Consider the following 18,435-nt stretch of genomic DNA (forward strand, 5'->3'; position numbering starts at 1 on the left):
AGCAGTATTTACCTGTCCAGGTCTCAGAACTAATGCAGCAAACCCATGTAGTAAAGATGGTGGCCACACAGGGAAAAGATACTGATGAGACAACCACTCACAACCTACCAATTCATGGAGGGGGTGATTGCTTAGTATTAAATTGTAGTTGTATAGGGCGCTTATTAAACACTATCTAAGTGCGCCCCATAAGAACAGACATCCTAGATTACAAGGCCAAAAATGATCACCTCATATTCTGTATTTTTTTGTTTGCACGTAATTTTTCAGGGTGCAGCCAAGCCCAGCATTTTTGGCTTTTTTTGCTGGGTGCATTAGTTCTGAGACCTGGGCAGATAAATACTGCTGCCTTTTTCTGCTGCTAAATGATAACTAGTGAGGAATTAATGTATATTAGTTTACACAGGTAAGATCAACGCCAACGTTAGGGGCAGGCATACCAGGCAGCTGTCTAGGGCCACCGCTCCTCCTGGGGAGCGTGCTGCTAATACAACATGGCCCATCCCCCCAGTGATACAGTTGAAAGCAGTGATGGAGGAGAGAACGTTATCTGATGCTGCTTCTCCCATCCCTCCCCCGCTCCTTCTGACTCTGAACGCACATGATGATGTCACTTCATCATGCGCCACACTGTAACAGGAGTGGAGCTGATGAGACTGGAGCACAACCTGGAACAGTGTGGGGAACAAGGAGGAGGGGTGAGTATTGTATATGTATACTGTGTGTGTGGATGTGTATATATCTGTATGTGTAGGGGGGCTGCAGTATACTAAGTGTGTGTGGAGGCTGCATTATACTATGTGTGTGTGGGGGCTGCATTATACTGTGAGTGGGGGGCTGCATTATACTATGTGTGTGTGGACTGCTTTGTACTGTGGGGGCTGCATTATACTGTGCGTAAGGGATGTATTATACTATGTGCATGGGGGGCTGCATTATACTGTGAGTGGGGGGCTGCATTATACTATGTGTGTGGGGACTGCTTTGTACTGTGGGGGCTGCATTATACTGTGCGTACGGGATGTATTATACTATGAGTGGGGGGCTGCATTATACTGTGAGCAGAGGGGCTGCATTATACTGTGAGTGGGGGCCTGTATTCTGTGTGGGGAGCTGCATTATACTATGTGGGCATCTACACTATACTGTATGTGGGTAGGGGCTGCATTATACTGTATGTGGGTGAGGGTTGCATTATAATGTGTATGGGAGGCTGCACTATACTGTGTGGGGGGCTGCTTTATACTGTGTGGAGAGCTCCATTATAATGTGTATTGAGGGCTGCATTATACTGTGAGTGGGTGGCTGCACTATACTGTGTTTGGGGGGCTGTGAGGGCTGCATTATACTGTGTTGGGGACTACATTATACTGTGTATGGGGGCTGCATTATACTGTGTGTGGTGGGCTGCATTATACTGTGTGGAGGGGGGCTGCACTATACTGAGAGTTGGGGGCTGCATTATACTGTGTGTGGGGGCTGCATAATACTGTGCATGGGGAGCTGCACTATACTGTGTGGGGGCTGCACTATACTTTGTGTGGGGGCTGCATTATACTGTGTACATGGGGCTGCATTATACTGTGTGTGGGGGCTGCACTATATTGTAGGGGGGCTGCAATATACAGTATGGGGAGGGCTGCATTATACTGTATGGGGAGCTGCATTATATTGTATGTGTGGGGGGCTGCATTATACTGTGTATGGGAGCTGGACTATACTCTGTGTGGGGATGCACTATACTGTTTGTGGGTTCTGCACTATACTGTATGTGGGGGCTGCAATATACTGTATATGTGGGGCTGAATTATACTGTGTGGGGTGGCTGCATTATACTGTATGGGGGCAGCATTTTACTGTGTATTGGAGGGCTGCATTATACTGTGAGTGGGGGCTGCATTATACTGTGTGTGGGGCTGCATTATACTGTGTGAGGGAGGAGCTGTATTATACTGTGAGTGGGGGGCTGCATTATACGGTGTGTGGGAGCTGCACTATACTGTATATGGGTGGGGAGCTGCATTATACTGAGTGGGGGGCTGCATTATACTGAGTGGGGGGCTGCATTATACTGTGTGTGGGAGCTGCATTATACTATGTGTAGGTGGCTGCATTATACTGTGTATGGGGAGCTGTACTATACTGTGTGGGGGGCTGCACTATACTGTGTATGGGGGCTACATTATACTGTGTGTGAGGGGCTGCACTATATTGTGTATATGTGTGTGTAGCGGGGCTGCATTGAACTGGGTGTGGTGGGGAGAGGCTACACTATACTCTGAAGGGGCTGCACTATAATCTGAGGGGGACTCCATTATACTCTGAGGGGGCCTGCATTATAATCTGAGGGGGGCTGCATTATACTCTGAGGGGGCCGCAGTATACCCTGATGGGGCTGCATTATACACTTATGGGGCTGCATTATACTGTGTGTGTGTGGGGCTGCAGTATACTCTATGAAGGGGCTGCAGTAGACGATGAGGGGGCTGCAGTATACTGTGAGGGGGCTGGATTATATTCTATCAAGCATTATACTGTATGGAAACTGCATTATACTGTATCGAGGACTATCTGTGCCCATTATTCTTCCTCAGCCATTGTAAAGTATCTTGGGGGGGAAAGCGTCACTATACTGTATATGGGGAGCTGTACTATACTGTAGGGGGGCTGCACTATACTGTGTGCAGGGGCTGCATTATACTGTGTATGTGGGGCTGCTTTATACTGTAGTGAAGCTGAATATACTGTGTGGGGGGTGTATTATACTGTGTGGGGGGCTGCATTATACTGTGTGTATATGTGGGGGGCTGCATTATACTGTGTGGAGGTTGCATTACACTGTGTATTGCGAGCTGCACTATACTGTGTGGGGGCTGTACTATACTGTGTGTAGGGGGCTGCATTACACTGCGTATATGGGGCTGCATTATACTGTGTGTGGGGGGCTGCACTATACTGTGTGAGGGCTGCACTATACTGTGTGTGGGGTCTGCATTATACTGTGTGTGGGGGCTGCATTATACTGTGTATGTGGGGCTGCACTATACTGCGGGGGGCTGCATTATACTGTGTGTGTATATGTGTTGGGGGCTGCATTATACTGTGTGGAGGCTGCATTATACTGTGTATGGGGATCTGCAATATACTGCGTGGAGGCTGCTCTATACTGTGTGTGGGGAGGCTTCTCTATACTGTGTGTGGGGGGGCTGCATTATACTGTGTATGTGGGGCTGCATTATACTGTGTGTAGGGGCTGGATTATACTGTGTGGGGGAGGGGCTGCACTATACGGTATTTTGGGTGGGGACTGCATTACACTGTGAGTGGGGGCTGCATTATACTGTGTATGGAGGGCTGCACTATACTGTATGTGGGGACTGCACTATACTGTGTGGGGGCTGCATTATACTGTGTGTGAGAGGATGCATTATACTGTATGGGGGGCTGCATTATACTGTGTATGGAGGGCTGCATTATACTGTGTGGGGCTGCATTCTATGTGCGTGGGGGCTGCATTATGCTGTGGGGGAGGGGCTACATTATACTGTGAGTGGGGGATTGCATAATACTGTATGGGGGCTGCATAATATTGTGTTTGGGGGCTGCACTATACTGTGTGTGGGGGCTGTATAATACTGTGTATGGGGAGCTGCACTATACTGCGTGAGGGGGCTGCACTATACTGTGTGAGGGGGCTGCAATGTACTGTGTGTGAGGGCTGCATTATACTGTGTGGGGGGGCTGCATTATACTGTGTATGGGGAGCTGCACTATACTGTGTGAGGGGGCTGCATTATACTGTGTGGGAGGCTGCATTATACTGTGTGTGAGGGCCTGCACTATATTGTGTATATGTGTGTGTATGTGTGTGTGTAGTGGGGCTGCATTATACTGGGTGTGGTGGGGAGAGGGTGCACTATACTCTGAAGGGGCTGCACTATAATCTGAGGGGGGCTGCATTATACTCTGAGGGGGGCTGCATTGTACTCTGAGGGGGCCATAGTATACCCTGATGGGGCTGCATTATACACTGATGGGGCTACATTATACCCTGAGGGGGCTGCATTATAGTGTGTGTTGGGCTGCAGTATACTCTGAGAGGGCTGCAGTATACTCTGAGGGGGGCTGCAGTAGACTCTGAGGGGGGCTGCATTATATTCTATAAAGCATTATACTGTATGGGAACTGTATTATACTGTATCGAGGACTATCTGTGCCCATCATTCTTCCTCAGCCATTGTAAAGAAACTCGTGAAAAAGTGTCAAACGACTTCAATATTGTCGATCACGCTCAGTTAACGGCCTGAACTCAGAGCATATAAAATGTGTGATGTAAAATGTGTGATGTAAAATGTGTAAAATGTTTGTGTGATGGTGCAATATGTGAGCATTTGGGGCCCCACTTTAAACTTATGCCCAGGTTCCCCCTTTGTCTAATACTAGCCATGGATAGTATGAAACTCATTGGAAGCTGTTCACATCTGTATTCAGCATTTATTCCAATTTTGAATATAGCTTACTAAAACCCTTCTTCCGACAACACTTCTTAGGCTAGGTTCACATTAGCATTTCTGTGTGCAGCATATCATCTGCATGCGCAAACGCATGCCAAAATGCATGCTTACGCCTCCGCATCATCTGACCCATGACGCAAAAAAACGCTGCGTGTGCATGCGTTTAAATGCATTTTGGCATGCGTATGCGTTGTTTATGTGCATGGTGGAGGTGGTGACATAATTTCCTGGACATGCACAGTCTAAAGTACGCATGCATATTGAACGCATGTGTACACATGTCCTTGCATACCAATGCATTCCCATAGACAGTAATGTGTTTTTTACGCACTCATCCGCATTTATCCACATACGCATGATTGCGCAATATTTGACGCCCCAAAAAATGCAACATGTTGCATTCACGGACACCGCCGCACACCATGAAACGACGCATGCATCCGCATGTGAACGCATGCAAATGCATGTCCCTGCGTACACCATGTTAAAGATATGTACGCATGCGGATCTATGCCGATCACACGCTGCGCACAAAAACGCAAATATGAACCCGGCCCTAGTCATGTAATCGTGCATTAAAACTTCACTTTTATTTAAATGTCATTAGAGCCTATATTAAAAACATTGTGAACCAAGTATCTCCCTGCTAATTGTGTGTCTCATTGAGTTCTACCACAACACATAAAACAGGTCTCTACAAGTCAATCTATATCACCACACTATATATTCAGGGTCTGCTGTCCATATTAACCCCTTCATGACCCAGCCTATTTTGACCTTAAAGACCTTGCCATTTTTTGCAATTCTGACCAGTGTCCCTTTATGAGGTAATAACTCAGGAACGCTCCAACGGATCCTAGCGGTTCTGAGATTGTTTTTTCGTGACATATTGGGCTTCATGTTAGTGGTAAATTTAGGTCAATAAATTCTGCGTTTATTTGTGATAAAAACGGAAATTTGGCGAAAATTTTGAAAATTTCGCAATTTTCACATTTTGAATTTTTATTCTGTTAAACCAGAGAGATATGTGACACAAAATAGTTAATAAATAACATTTCCCACATGTTTACTTTACATCAGCACAATTTTGGAAACAAAAATTTTTTTTGTTAGGAAGTTATAAGGGTTAAAATTTGACCAGCGATTTGTCATTTTTACAACGAAATTTACAAAACCATTTTTTTTAGGGACCACCTCACATTTGAAGTCAGTTTGAGGGGTCTATATGGCTGAAAATACCCAAAAGTGACACCATTCTAAAAACTGCACCCCTCAAGGTACTCAAAACCACATTCAAGAAGTTTATTAACCCTTCAGGTGCTTCACAGCAGCAGAAGCAACATGGAAGGAAAAAATGAACATTTAACTTTTTAGTCACAAAAATTATCTTTTAGCAACAATTTTTTTATTTTCCCAATGGTAAAAGGAGAAACTGAACCACGAAAGTTGTTGTCCAATTTGTCCTGAGTACGCTGATACCTCATATGTGGGGGTAAACCACTGTTTGGGCGCACGGCAGGGCTTGGAAGGGAAGGAGCGCCATTTGACGTTTTGAATCAAAAATTGGCTCCACTCTTTAGCGGACACCATGTCACGTTTGGAGAGCCCCCGTGTGCCTAAAAATTGGAGCTCCCCCACAAGTGACCCCATTTTGGAAACTAGACGCCCCAAGGAACTTATCTAGATGCATAGTGAGCACTTTGAACCCCCAGGTGCTTCACAAATTGATCCGTAAAAATGAAAAAGTACTTTTTTTTCACAAAAAAATTCTTTTCGCCTCAATTTTTTCATTTTCACATGGGCAGTAGGATAAAATGGATCATAAAATTTGTTGGGCAATTTCTCCCGAGTACGTCGATACCTCATATGTGGGGGTAAACCACTGTTTGGGCACTCGGCAGGGCTCGGAAGGGAAGGCGCGCCATTTGACTTTTTGAATGGAAAATTAGCTCCAATTGTTAGCGGACACCATGTCGCGTTTGGAGAGCCCCTGTGTGCCTAAACATTGGAGCTCCCCCACAAGTGACCCCATTTTGGAAACTTGACCCCCCAAGGAACTTATCTAGATGCATATTGAGCACTTTAAACCCCCAGGTGCTTCACAGAAGTTTATAACGCAGAGCCATGAAAATAAAAAATAATTTTTCTTTCCTCAAAAATGATTTTTTAGCCTGGAATTTCCTATTTTGCCAAGGATAATAGGAGAAATTGGACCCCAAATATTGTTGTCCAGTTTGTCCTGAGTACGCTGATACACCATATGTGGGGGTAAACCACTGTTTGGGCGCACGGCAGGGCTCGGAAGGGATGGCACGCCATTTGGCTTTTTAAATGGAAAATTAGCTCCAATCATTAGCGGACACCATGTCACGCTTGGAGAGCCCCTGTGTGGCTAAACATTGGAGATCCCCCAGAAATGACACCATTTTGGAAACTAGACCCCCAAAGGAACTAATCTAGATGTGTGGTGAGGACTTTGAACCCCCAAGTGCTTCACAGAAGTTTATAACGCAGAGCCATGAAAATAAAAAATAAAAATTATTTTCTCAAAAATGATCTTTTAGCCTGCAATTTTTTATTTTCCCAAGGGTAACAGGAGAAATTTGACCCCAAAAGTTGTTGTCCAGTTTCTCCTGAGTACGCTGATACCCCATATGTGGGGGTAAATCTCTGTTTGGGCACATGCCGGGGCTCGGAAGTGAAGTAGTGACGTTTTGAAATGCAGACTTTGATGGAATGCTCTGTGGGCGTCACGTTGCGTTTGCAGAGCCCCTGATGTGGCTTAACAGTAGAAACCCCCCACAAGTGACCCCATTTTGGAAACTAGACCCCCAAAGGAACTTATCTAGATGTGTGGTGAGCACTTTGAACCCCCAAGTGCTTCATAGAAGTTTATAATGCAGAGCCGTGAAAATAATAAATACGTTTTCTTTCCTCAAAAATAATTATTTAGCCCAGAATTTTTTATTTTCCCAAGGGTTACAGGAGAAATTGGACCCCAAAAGTTGTTGTCCAGTTTCTCCTGAGTACGCTGATACCCCATGAGTGGGGGTAAACCACTGTTTGAGCGCACGTCGGGGCTCAAAAGGGAAGTAGTGACTTTTGAAATGCAGACTTTGATGGAATGGTCTGCGGGTGTCACGTTGCGTTTGCAGAGCCCCTGGTGTGCCTAAACAGTAGAAACCCCCCACAAGTGACCCCATTTTAGAAACTAGACCCCCCAAGGAACTTATCTAGATATGTGGTGAGCACTTTGAACCCCCAAGTGCTTCACAGACGTTTACAACGCAGAGCCGTGAAAATAAAAAATCATTTTTCTTTCCTCAAAAATTATGTTTTAGCAAGCATTTTTTTAGATTCACAAGTGTAACAGGAGAAATTGGACCCCAGTAATTGTTGCGCAGTTTGTCCTGAGTATGCTGGTACCCCATATGTGGGGGTAAACCACTGTTTGGGCACACGTCGGGGCTCAGAAGTGAGGGAGCACCATTTGACTTTTTGAATACGAGATTGGCTGGAATCAATGGTGGCGCCATGTTGCGTTTGGAGACCCCTGATGTGCCTAAACAGTGGTAACCCCTCAATTCTAACTCCAACACTAACCCCAACACACCCCTAACCCTAATCCCAACTGTAGCCATAACCCTAATCACAACCCTAACCACAACCCTAATTCCAACCCTAAGGCTATGTGCCCACGTTGCGGATTCGTGTGAGATATTTCCGCACCATTTTTGAAAAATCCGCGGGTAAAAGGCACTGCGTTTTACCTGCGGATTTTCCGCGGATTTCCAGTGTTTTTTGTGCGGATTTCACCTGCGGATTCCTATTGAGGAACAGGTGTAAAACGCTGCGGAATCCACACAAAGAATTGACATGCTGCGGAAAGTACAACGCAGCGTTTCCGCGCAGTATTTTCCGCACCATGGGCACAGCGGATTTGGTTTTTCATATGTTTACATGGTACTGTAAACCTGATGGAACACTGCTGCGAATCTGCAGCCAAATCCGCACCGTGTGCACATAGCCTAATTCTAAAGGTATGTGCACACGCTGCGGAAAACGCTGCGGATCCGCAGCAGTTTCCCATGAGTTTACAGTTCAATGTAAACCTACGGGAAACAAAAATCACTATGCTGCGGAAAAACTGCACGGAAACGCAGCGGTTTACATTCCGCAGCATGTAACTTCTTTGTGCGGATTCCGCAGCGGTTTTACAACTGCTCCAATAGAAAATCGCAGTTGTAAAACCGCAGTGAAATGCGCAGAAAAAAACGCGGTAAATCCACCATAAATCCGCAGCGGTTTAGCACTGCGGATTTATCAAATCCGCAGCGGAAAAATCCGCAGAGGACCAGAATACGTGTGCACATACCGAAACCCTAACCCTACCCCTAACCCTAGCCCTAACCCTAACCCTAACCCTACCCCTACCCCTAACCCTAACCCTACCCCTAACCCTACCCCTAACCCTACCCCTACCCCTAACCCTACCCCTAGCCCTAACCCTAACCCTACCCCTAACCCTAACCCTAACCCTATTCTAACATTAGTGGAAAAAAAAAATTTTTTATTATTTTTTTATTGTCCCTACCTATGGGGGTGAAAAAGGGGGGGGGGGGTCATTTATTATTTTTTTCATTTTGATCACTGAGATATAATCTATCTCAGTGATCAAAATGCACTTTGGAACGAATCTGCCGGCCGGCAGATTCGGCGGGCGCACTGCGCATGCGCCCGCCATTTTGGAAGATGGCGGCGCCCAGGGAGAAGACGGACGGGACCCCGGCTGGATCGGTAAGTATGATGGGGTTGGGGGGGACCACAGAGGGGGGGATCGGAGCACGGGGGGGGAATCGGAGCGCGGGAGGGGTGGAACGGAGCACGGGGGGCGTGGAACGGAGCACGGGGGGCTGGAACGGAGCACGGGGGGTGGAACGGAGCACCGGGGGGGGGGTGGATCGGAGTGCAGGGGGGGTGATTGGAGCACGGGGGGGGTGATTGGAGCATGGGGGGAGCGGACAAGAGCACGGGGGGGAGCGGAGCACAGGACGGAGGGGAGCCGGAGCAGTGTACCGGCCAGATCGGGGGGCTGGGGGGGCGATCGGTGGGGTGGGGTGGGGGCACATTAGTATTTCCAGCCATGGCCGATGATATTTCAGCATCGGCCATGGCTGGATTGTAATATTTCACCCGTTATAATAGGTGAAATATTACAAATCGCTCTGATTGGCAGTTTCACTTTCAACAGCCAATCAGAGCGATCGTAGCCACGAGGGGGTGAAGCCACCCCCCCTGGGCTAAACTACCACTCCCCCTGTCCCTGCAGATCGGGTGAAATGGGAGTTAACCCTTTCACCCAATCTGCAGGGACGCGATCTTTCCATGACGCCGCATAGGCGTCATGGGTCGGATTGGCACCGACTTTCATGACGCCTACGTGGCGTCATGGGTCGGGAAGGGGTTAAAAATCTAACATGTTTCACCGAATCTTCTTATTAATAATAATAATCTTTATTTATATAGCGCCAACATATTCCGCAGCGCTTTACAGTTTAACAGTTTCAAACACAAAAGTCATAAGTAACAACGTTAACAATACAATAATTAAAGCGAAATAAGACGACCCTGCTCGTGAGAGCTTACAATCTACAATGAGGTGGGGGAGATACAAAGTACAGGTGTGTATTTACAATGATGTATTTACAATGATGGTCCAGCCATCTTCAGGGGGTGGGGAATAGATGGGGATAGTGAATGGGTTACACACACACAAACATAACTTTGATTAGTGAACGTGATAGGCCGCTCTGAACAAATGTGTTTTGAGCGAGCGCCTAAAACTATGCAAATTATCTTATTCAGGGGATATATTCTCTGAACTTCCCCTAGTTGGAGTTGCAGGTGAAAATCAATGACCATGAGTGACCTATAATGCCAGTTACAAATTTTGCCAGATAATCTAGTTTTTCCAGTCAATTAATATGACTTAAAAATGTAATTATTTGGTACACGGAAAGGGGAAAATGCTCTTTACAGTCAGATAGCAGAGACTTTTCGGCTAATGTACCTGAGGCTGTAGACCTTTCTGTAGACTTTGATGGACTTGTATCTACAAAAAATAAAAGTAGCAATAAATACTAAAACATTACATGTACTATAGAGAAATATGCTTTCTGACTCTGATCCTCTATGCCTGTTCACATTCATTACATAATCCCTTCTAAATGGCAGACACCACTCCAGAATACAAAAGTCCCCATTATAAATCAATGGGATTTGTCACAAAGTGGTATCTGGTTTGGCTAGGTGAGAGGTGTCTGACCTGGATGCCTCTTTCCCTGCCAAACCAGATCTCACACTTCCTATTGAGGAGGAGCAGCACCCCGAGACACAGTGTCTGCAAATTAAGATTCTGGTTTTGGCATTTATCCTAAGTCATGTGACAAGGCTCGTTAAAGGGTCGACATTGACTTCTAGGATTGCTATTTCTTGTAGGTGGCACTAGAATTCTAGTTCTCTTCCTCTCTGAAGAGACAATTTGAGTATTTCCTATGGGAGTATTCTGGCTTAAAAGTCTCCTCATCTCGGCATGTTTGAAATGTCACTCTACGCAAGGAGAAATGTTACCCAATGGAATGGAGAGAAGGCACACACGCCTGGCCACAACTTCATTCAGATGAGGCTTTTCAGAGCTCCATTCTTGAAATCAATTGGGGCCCAAATAGTCCAACCGCACAAATCAGTAAATTATAACATATCCCGTGAATAAGTGAAAACTTGTATTGTTGGGAATAACGTTTTAGTACGCATCAGTATGCAGACTAATATCCTTGCCTATGTGTACAGTATATTTAGTCAAATACAGTATTAAGGAAACATAATAATAACTAACTAAAATTCTGTTTTCAGATTTAAAAAAATATTACAAATAACTATGAGAAAAAGTAAAAAATAAATAAATAAAATGAGATATGAATGATAGAAATGTGAAAGTCTGGGCAATATGACAACATCATATATAGGACTGAGCCAATGTACTCATCTTGCACAATGTTTTGCATATTCTTAATTAACTTACCAGAAGTTGCAGATATAGAATTCTGGGTAGTATATGAGGGTCCTGTTGAAAACACTGATGAGCCATGGAATATAGTAATAGTGGAAGATTTAGTTGTTAACTATAATTTTTTGAGTTTGCAGAGAATCGAGGATCAAAACCCTAGTCCCTCGACATAACACAGCACGTACAAGCGCTTCTAAATTAGAATATCATCAAAAAGTTAATTTATTTCAGTTCTTCAGTACAAAAAGTGAAACTCATATATTATATAGAGTCATTACAAACAGAGTGAGCTATTTAAAGCGTTTATTTCTGTTAATGTTGATGATTATGGCTTACAGCAGTGAAAACCCAAAGTCATTATCTCAGTAAATTAGAATACTTTATAAGACCAGCTTGAAAATCTGATTTTAAAATCTGACATGTTCTCCTACTAAAATGTATGTTCAGTAAATGCACTCAATACTTGGTTGGGGCTCTTTTTGCATCAATTACTGCATCAAAGCTGTGTGGCATGGAGGAGATCAGCCTGTGGCACTGCTGAGATGTTATGGAAGCCCAGGTTGCTTTGATAGCAGCCTTGAGCTCATTTGCATTGTTGGGTCTGGTGTCTATTATCTTCCTCTTGACAATACAGCACTCTGTGAACAGCCACCTTCTTTAGCAATGTCTTTTTGTGGCTTACTCTCCTCGTGGAGTGTGTCAATGACTGCCTTCTGCACATCTGACAAGTCAGCAGTCTTCCCCATGATTGTGGATCCTACTGAAACAGACTAAGGGACCTTTTTAAATGCTTAGGAAGCCCAGGTTGCTTTGATAGCAGCCTTCAGCTCATTTGCATTGTTCGGTCTGGTGTCTATTGTCTTCCTCTTGACAATACAGCACTCTGTAAACAGCCACCTTCTTTAGCAATGTCCTTTTGTGGCTTATGCTCCTTGTGGAGTGAGTCAATGACTGCCTTTTGGACATCTGACAAGTCAGCAGTCTTCCCCATGATTGTGGATCCTACTGAAACAGACTAAGGGACACTATGTTTGTAATGACTCTATGTAATATATGAGATTCAACTTTTTGATTTGAAGAACTGAAATAAGTTAACTTTTGGATGATATTCTAATTTAGTGAGAAGCACTTGTATGTATATATACTGTGTATATATATATATATATATATATTTTTTTTTTTTTTTTTTTGCAAAAATATCACACATTCGGTGTAAAAACCAAAAACATTTTATAGGGAGCCAATTGTTTATACCTGATGTTGGAGAAATAAAATGCTGCGGACCTGTAAAAGAACCAAATGATTAAGTGCATACGTGAAGGGTAAGTGAAGTTATTGAGTTTTGGCCTAGGAGAGAATAATCAGTAGCAAGTAATATTTAAAATGCAGAGATACATGTGCTGACCTCGCAAACCTGTATTAGACTATTACATAACTAAGAATTACTTAATTCAGTGTTAAAGTAATTTTTGTGAATGTGGCTTGAAATTGATGCCAGTGATAGGCTGCAGCAGTCACATGGGTTAACATCACAGGACCTCTGAAAGAATAACACTGTTGGGTGGGGGGATCACTGGAGTGAAGAGATGGTACTGGGATGCAGGCATTTATCAAATAAGTAATGGTTCTTTTACTATTTTGTGCGATTTAATTCTAATTCTAGGTAAAATCCCTTTAATTTTAAAATTGCCATCTGCAGTATCTGGAGGCGACAGTGCACATACCATGGATTTAAAAAAAATGTCCGAAGAGTGAAGAAATAGAAAGATCGAAAAAACATCTAACACTATTCTCATTGGATGACAAAAATGGCATTATAATGGGCACCTATTCTGATTTTTCTATGGGATCACCTCTATTCTATGTACTTCACTGTCAGAAATGTTACAGTAAAGGATACATTTTTTTTTTGCAATAATTTTTCTATCATTGATCCAATGCATGTAAAATAAGAAATAAGCAAATTTGCAAATAGTCTTAATTAAAAATATTCCATATTTTCCACCATGGTAACAGACTCCAAAAAACTGTTTGTAGACAGAACAAGAAAAGTCAAAAGGAATTTTTGATGCTAAAAAAATGACTATAAGACCAAAAATATAGCAGATGAAATAACCAGATCATAGATGATGCAAAGTCTAACCATTTTCCCCAAAGCATATTTTGCGTGTTCCTACTAGCTTCCTCAGGGGGTGCAATTATCATTGCACTCCCTGAAAAAGCAAGTGGGAACAAGAGGACCACATATTGGAGAGCCTGGTTAGTGGGACTCTGCATAGTGCACCTTATTATTGGTGAGAGTGTTCTGGTATGCATATATGACACACACACAATTTTGTTAACAATTTCAACAGGACGACACAAGCTTGTAAAGCAAGGAAAAATGTTGTAAAGTGTATATATCATTGGATGTAGTCGAGACTGTGACAAAGTCACTGGCAAAGTACTGGAGGGGAGATATGTTTCACTGAGGCTGTTAGCTTCAGTGATCTGAAACCTAGAAGTTTGCTCCAGCACACTAAGTACTGAGAGGGGTTAATTGGCGATTTTAAAGGCTAGGCTTTTTTATGAACATCTGCAGAGCGGGTGGGAGTCTGTTCACCCTATCTCCTTCCTAGGGTAGGGTTTAGAAGTTATATAGACAGCCTTCTGAGTCACTTGGTGTCCAATGTGTCTGGAGTCGGCAGCTCTAGAGAAGTGTTTGCGTTAAACCGTACTGAACCCGGTGGTTATATCCTGAGCGGGCGGATCCCCGCAGCTGCAGAGACTGTATACCATTTTGCTTTATTTTCCTATTTTGTCTAAAGGGCCATGTTTATTTTCACTTCCACTGGTTTATGCCACATGTATATAATAAACCAGTGGAAGATTTAAAGAGACAGAGTACCTGTGTCTACCTCTGTGTGCAGCCGAGTGAGCCGATCTACCACAGGACATATTTCCTAAGCCCATCAAAAATGACTTACAAGCCAAGTACATTATTTTGTGCTCTGTACCCAATACAACTAAAAGCTGTAAAATAATAATAATATATAGCAAAATAATATAACATAATTTCAGATTTTATAGGGTGATTAGTAATTCATTACCTGATGTTGTAGAATTGATGTTTTGGTCTGTAAGAGAAGAATATGATTTGTTACATCTCACCTTGTTACTATATATACAGTTGTGCTCAAACGTTTACATACCCTGGCAGAATTTTTGCTTTCTTGGCCTTTTTTCAGAGAATAAGGATGATAACACCAAAACTTTTTCTCCACTCATGGTTAGTGGTTGGTTGAAGCCATTTATTGTCAAACTACTGCGCTTTCTCTTTTTAAATCATAATGACAACCCAAAACATCCAAATGACCCTGATCAAAAGTTCACATACCCCATTTTTTAATACTGTGTATTGCCCCCTTTAACATCAATGCCAGCTTGAAGTCTTTCGTGGTAGTTGTAGATGATATTCTTTATTTTCTCAGATGGTAAATCTGCCCACTCTTCTTGGTAAAGACTTCCAGTTCTTCTAAATTCCTAGGCTGTCTAGCATGAACTGTGTGCTTGAGATCTCCCCAGAGTGGATCAATGATATTGTGGTCAAGAGACTGAGATGGCCACTCCAGAAACTTCACTATGTTCTGCTGTAGTCAATGATAGGTCAATTTAGCCATGTGTTTTAGATCGTTGTCATGTTGGAATATCCAAGCACGTCCCATGTGCAGCTTCCAGGCTGATGATTGCAAATTTTCCTCCAGTATTTGCTGACAATGTGCTGCATTCATCTTTCCTTCAACTTTGATCAAGTTTCCTGTGCCTTTGTAGGGCACACATCCCCAAAACATTAGCGATTCATCTCTGTGCTTTACAGTAGGAATGGTGTTCCTTTCATCATAGGCCTTGTTGACCCTTCTCCAAACTTAAAGTTTATGGTTGTGGCCAAAAAGTTAAATTTTAGTCTCATCACGCCAAAATACTTTGTTTTAAAAGTTTTGAGGCTTGTCTCTGTGCTGTTTTGCATATTTTTGGTGAGATACTTCATGGCATTTGTACCAGTTAGCATGTTATCATTTCTACTCTGAATAAGTGATAACTTGTTTTCTGGACAACCTCTTTCAGTTTTCTGGTTCCATATAATTTTGGATATGATCTTGTTATCTGGAGCCAGAAAACGATCTGCTTGTGTTAGTATTATAGGCCCCTAGAACTATAACATAAATTAATGATGCAAAACATAACCTCAGTCAATGCAATATACAAGGAAAAATGGCAGTGAGTATTCTATCATGATAAGAAAACTCTCTCATTAACACCCATTAGCACCCATACCGAAGAAGAACAGCTACCAGGCTCTCCCGCAGGACAACTATGAAGATGTACTTCAAAAAAGCACTTTGCCCACAAAGAATATCCCAGTAAGAAATCAGAAGCTTCTTGAAGGGAAAAAAAGGAGTGCAATGGTGAAGAAAAAAAGGAGAGTGGTGGTCGAGAGGGATTCCCTACTGAGAGGAACAGAAGCTGCCTGGATATTACTTCACAAGTAGTGTGCTGTCTTCCAGGTGCCCAAATCAAAGATGTGTTTCGAATCAAAACTCTTCAGTGCTACAGGCGACCACCCATGGCCACAAATCCATGTAGGAATAAATGACACAGCAAAAAAGGATCTGGAAACTATATGCAGAGACTTTGAAGACGAAGGCCAGAAAGTGAAGGAACTGGGAGCGCAGGTCATCTTCTCATCCATCTCCTTAGTGGATGGACATGGACCAACGAGATTGAACAGGATTCTAGAGGTGAACAACTGGCTACGCTGATGGTGCTGTGAGCAAACTTTTGGGGTTTCTTGACCATCGAGTGAATTACCTGTATGATGGACTCCTTGCAAGAGATGGGTGGCATCTTACAAAAACAGGAAAACACATGTTTGATAGATGACTTGCTACACTCATCAGGAGAGCGTTAAACTACAGCAATATGGGAATGGGATGGGAAATAGATGGCCAGGAAAAAAATATCCAGCAAATGAATTATTTTGAGAACGCTGCTATTAGAAGTGGAAAGAAAGAACAAAAACAACAAACTCTGAATGAAAATAGAGGTAGTGAAGCTGAATACAAACTAAAATGTGTCTATAGAAATGCACAGAGCATGGGAAACAAACAAGGAGAATTGGAGCTGTTAACATGGGAAGAGAGATAAGATGTCATAGGCATCACTGAAACTTGGTGGGATGATACACATGGAATACAAATCTTAAAGGCTTATTTATTAGAAACAGGATGAACAAGAAAGGAATATGTGTTGCACTGTATGTTAGGAAAACATATCTTCACAGAGATTCAAGCTTCAGAGACTGGTAGCTTTGTAGAAACTGTTTGGGTAAGATTTCAAGGAGAGAACAGAAAGCACACTATAGTAGGTGTTTACTATAGGCCACCTGGACAGACTGAAGATATGGATAAACTCTTTTTACATCAGATGTCTCTGTTCTAAAAAATAGAATGACATAGTGATCAGGGGAGATTTTAACTACCCAGACATTTGTTGGGAATCTCTCTCAGTCAAAAGTACTGTGTCCAGAGAATTTTTATCTTCTCTTGCTGACAACTTTATCTTTCACAAGGTAGAAGAGAGACCATGAGGATCTGCAATCTTGGATATAATTCTTACCAACAAGGAGGAAATGGTTGAGGAATAAAAGGTGACTGGGAATTTAGGAGGCAGCGATCATGCTATCCTCGAATTTGGATTACAAGAGGAGGAAGACCACTGAGTACTCAGACTTTAAGGTTGGACTTCAGAAACACACATTTTATTGGACTCAAAAAGAAGGTGGGAAAGATCCAATGGCTAGATGTTCTAAAGGACAGAAATGTCCAAGAAGAATGGGAGATTTTGCTAAATGAAATTCTCACCGCACAATCGGTAACAATCCTGAAAAGGAAGAATTCTAAGCATTTAAAGATACCAGGGTGGATGAACACAGAATGTAATCACTTGTTAAAAGGGGAAAAAGAAATGTATATCAAATGGAAAGAGGAGGACATGTCTAAAAAAAGAATATAATGTTTGCAGGGAATGCAGGGCAAGCGTTAGAAGAGCTAAAGCCAGTAACAAAGTAAAGCCAGTAATGAAGTAAAGCTTGCAATGGAGACCAAAAGCAGTAAAAAAGGATTTGGGGAGATATGTCAAAAGCAAAAGAAAAGTCAAAGATGATATAGGATTTTTTAGAGGATGAAAAGGGTGAAGTGGTCAAAAATGATGCTGAGAAGGCCAAACTAAAATTATTATTTTGCATTTGTGTTCTCTAAGAAAGCAATTGAAACATCAACTGATCTGCATGGTACCATCGAAGTAATAAAATAATCCACACTCTCCATAAACAGAGAGATTGTGAGAGAACGCTTAGCTAATTTAAATGAATTTAAATCTCCTGGTCCAGATGAATTACATCCTAGGGTACTGAAAGAGTTATCAGAGGAAATTGCACAACCACTAGCCAGAATCTTTGAAAAATCCTGAAAAACAGAAGTCCCAGACGATTGGAGAAAGGGACAACATTTGCCTATATTCAAAAAGGGAAAGAAGACGGAGCTAGAAGATTACATGCCAGTGAGCCTTAGTTCTATACATGGAAAGATATTTGAACAAATTATTAAACAACATGTATGTAAGTACTTGGATAATAATACAGTAATTAACCAAAGCAAAACAAGTAATGCCGTCTAATCTAATTTCCTTCTATGATGGAATCACTGACTGTGTGAATTGGGAAATGGTGTAGATATAGTATATCTCGGCTTCAGTAAAGCATTTGATAAAGTATTTCATACTATCCTTACTGAAAAAATGACCAAGTATGGGATTGAC

The 18,435-nt window shown here is 42.8% G+C and overlaps 1 protein-coding gene across 1 annotated transcript in view; it reads right to left on the minus strand.

Annotated features, from left to right (window-relative positions):
* The window catches only part of LOC138666837 (scavenger receptor cysteine-rich domain-containing protein DMBT1-like), an 88,800-nt gene that overhangs the window by 42,724 nt on the left and 27,641 nt on the right, over positions 1-18,435 (minus strand). Inside the window, exons 11-14 of the mRNA XM_069755014.1 lie at positions 14,670-14,696; positions 12,835-12,864; positions 11,596-11,637; positions 10,585-10,626 (exon numbers count right to left, since the gene is read on the minus strand). Of these exons, the coding sequence (XP_069611115.1) occupies positions 10,585-10,626; positions 11,596-11,637; positions 12,835-12,864; positions 14,670-14,696 (141 nt within the window). The remainder of the gene's footprint in view (positions 1-10,584; positions 10,627-11,595; positions 11,638-12,834; positions 12,865-14,669; positions 14,697-18,435) is intronic.

This window comes from Ranitomeya imitator, chromosome 2 (genome assembly GCF_032444005.1).
Source record: "Ranitomeya imitator isolate aRanImi1 chromosome 2, aRanImi1.pri, whole genome shotgun sequence".
NCBI lineage: Eukaryota > Metazoa > Chordata > Amphibia > Anura > Dendrobatidae > Ranitomeya > Ranitomeya imitator.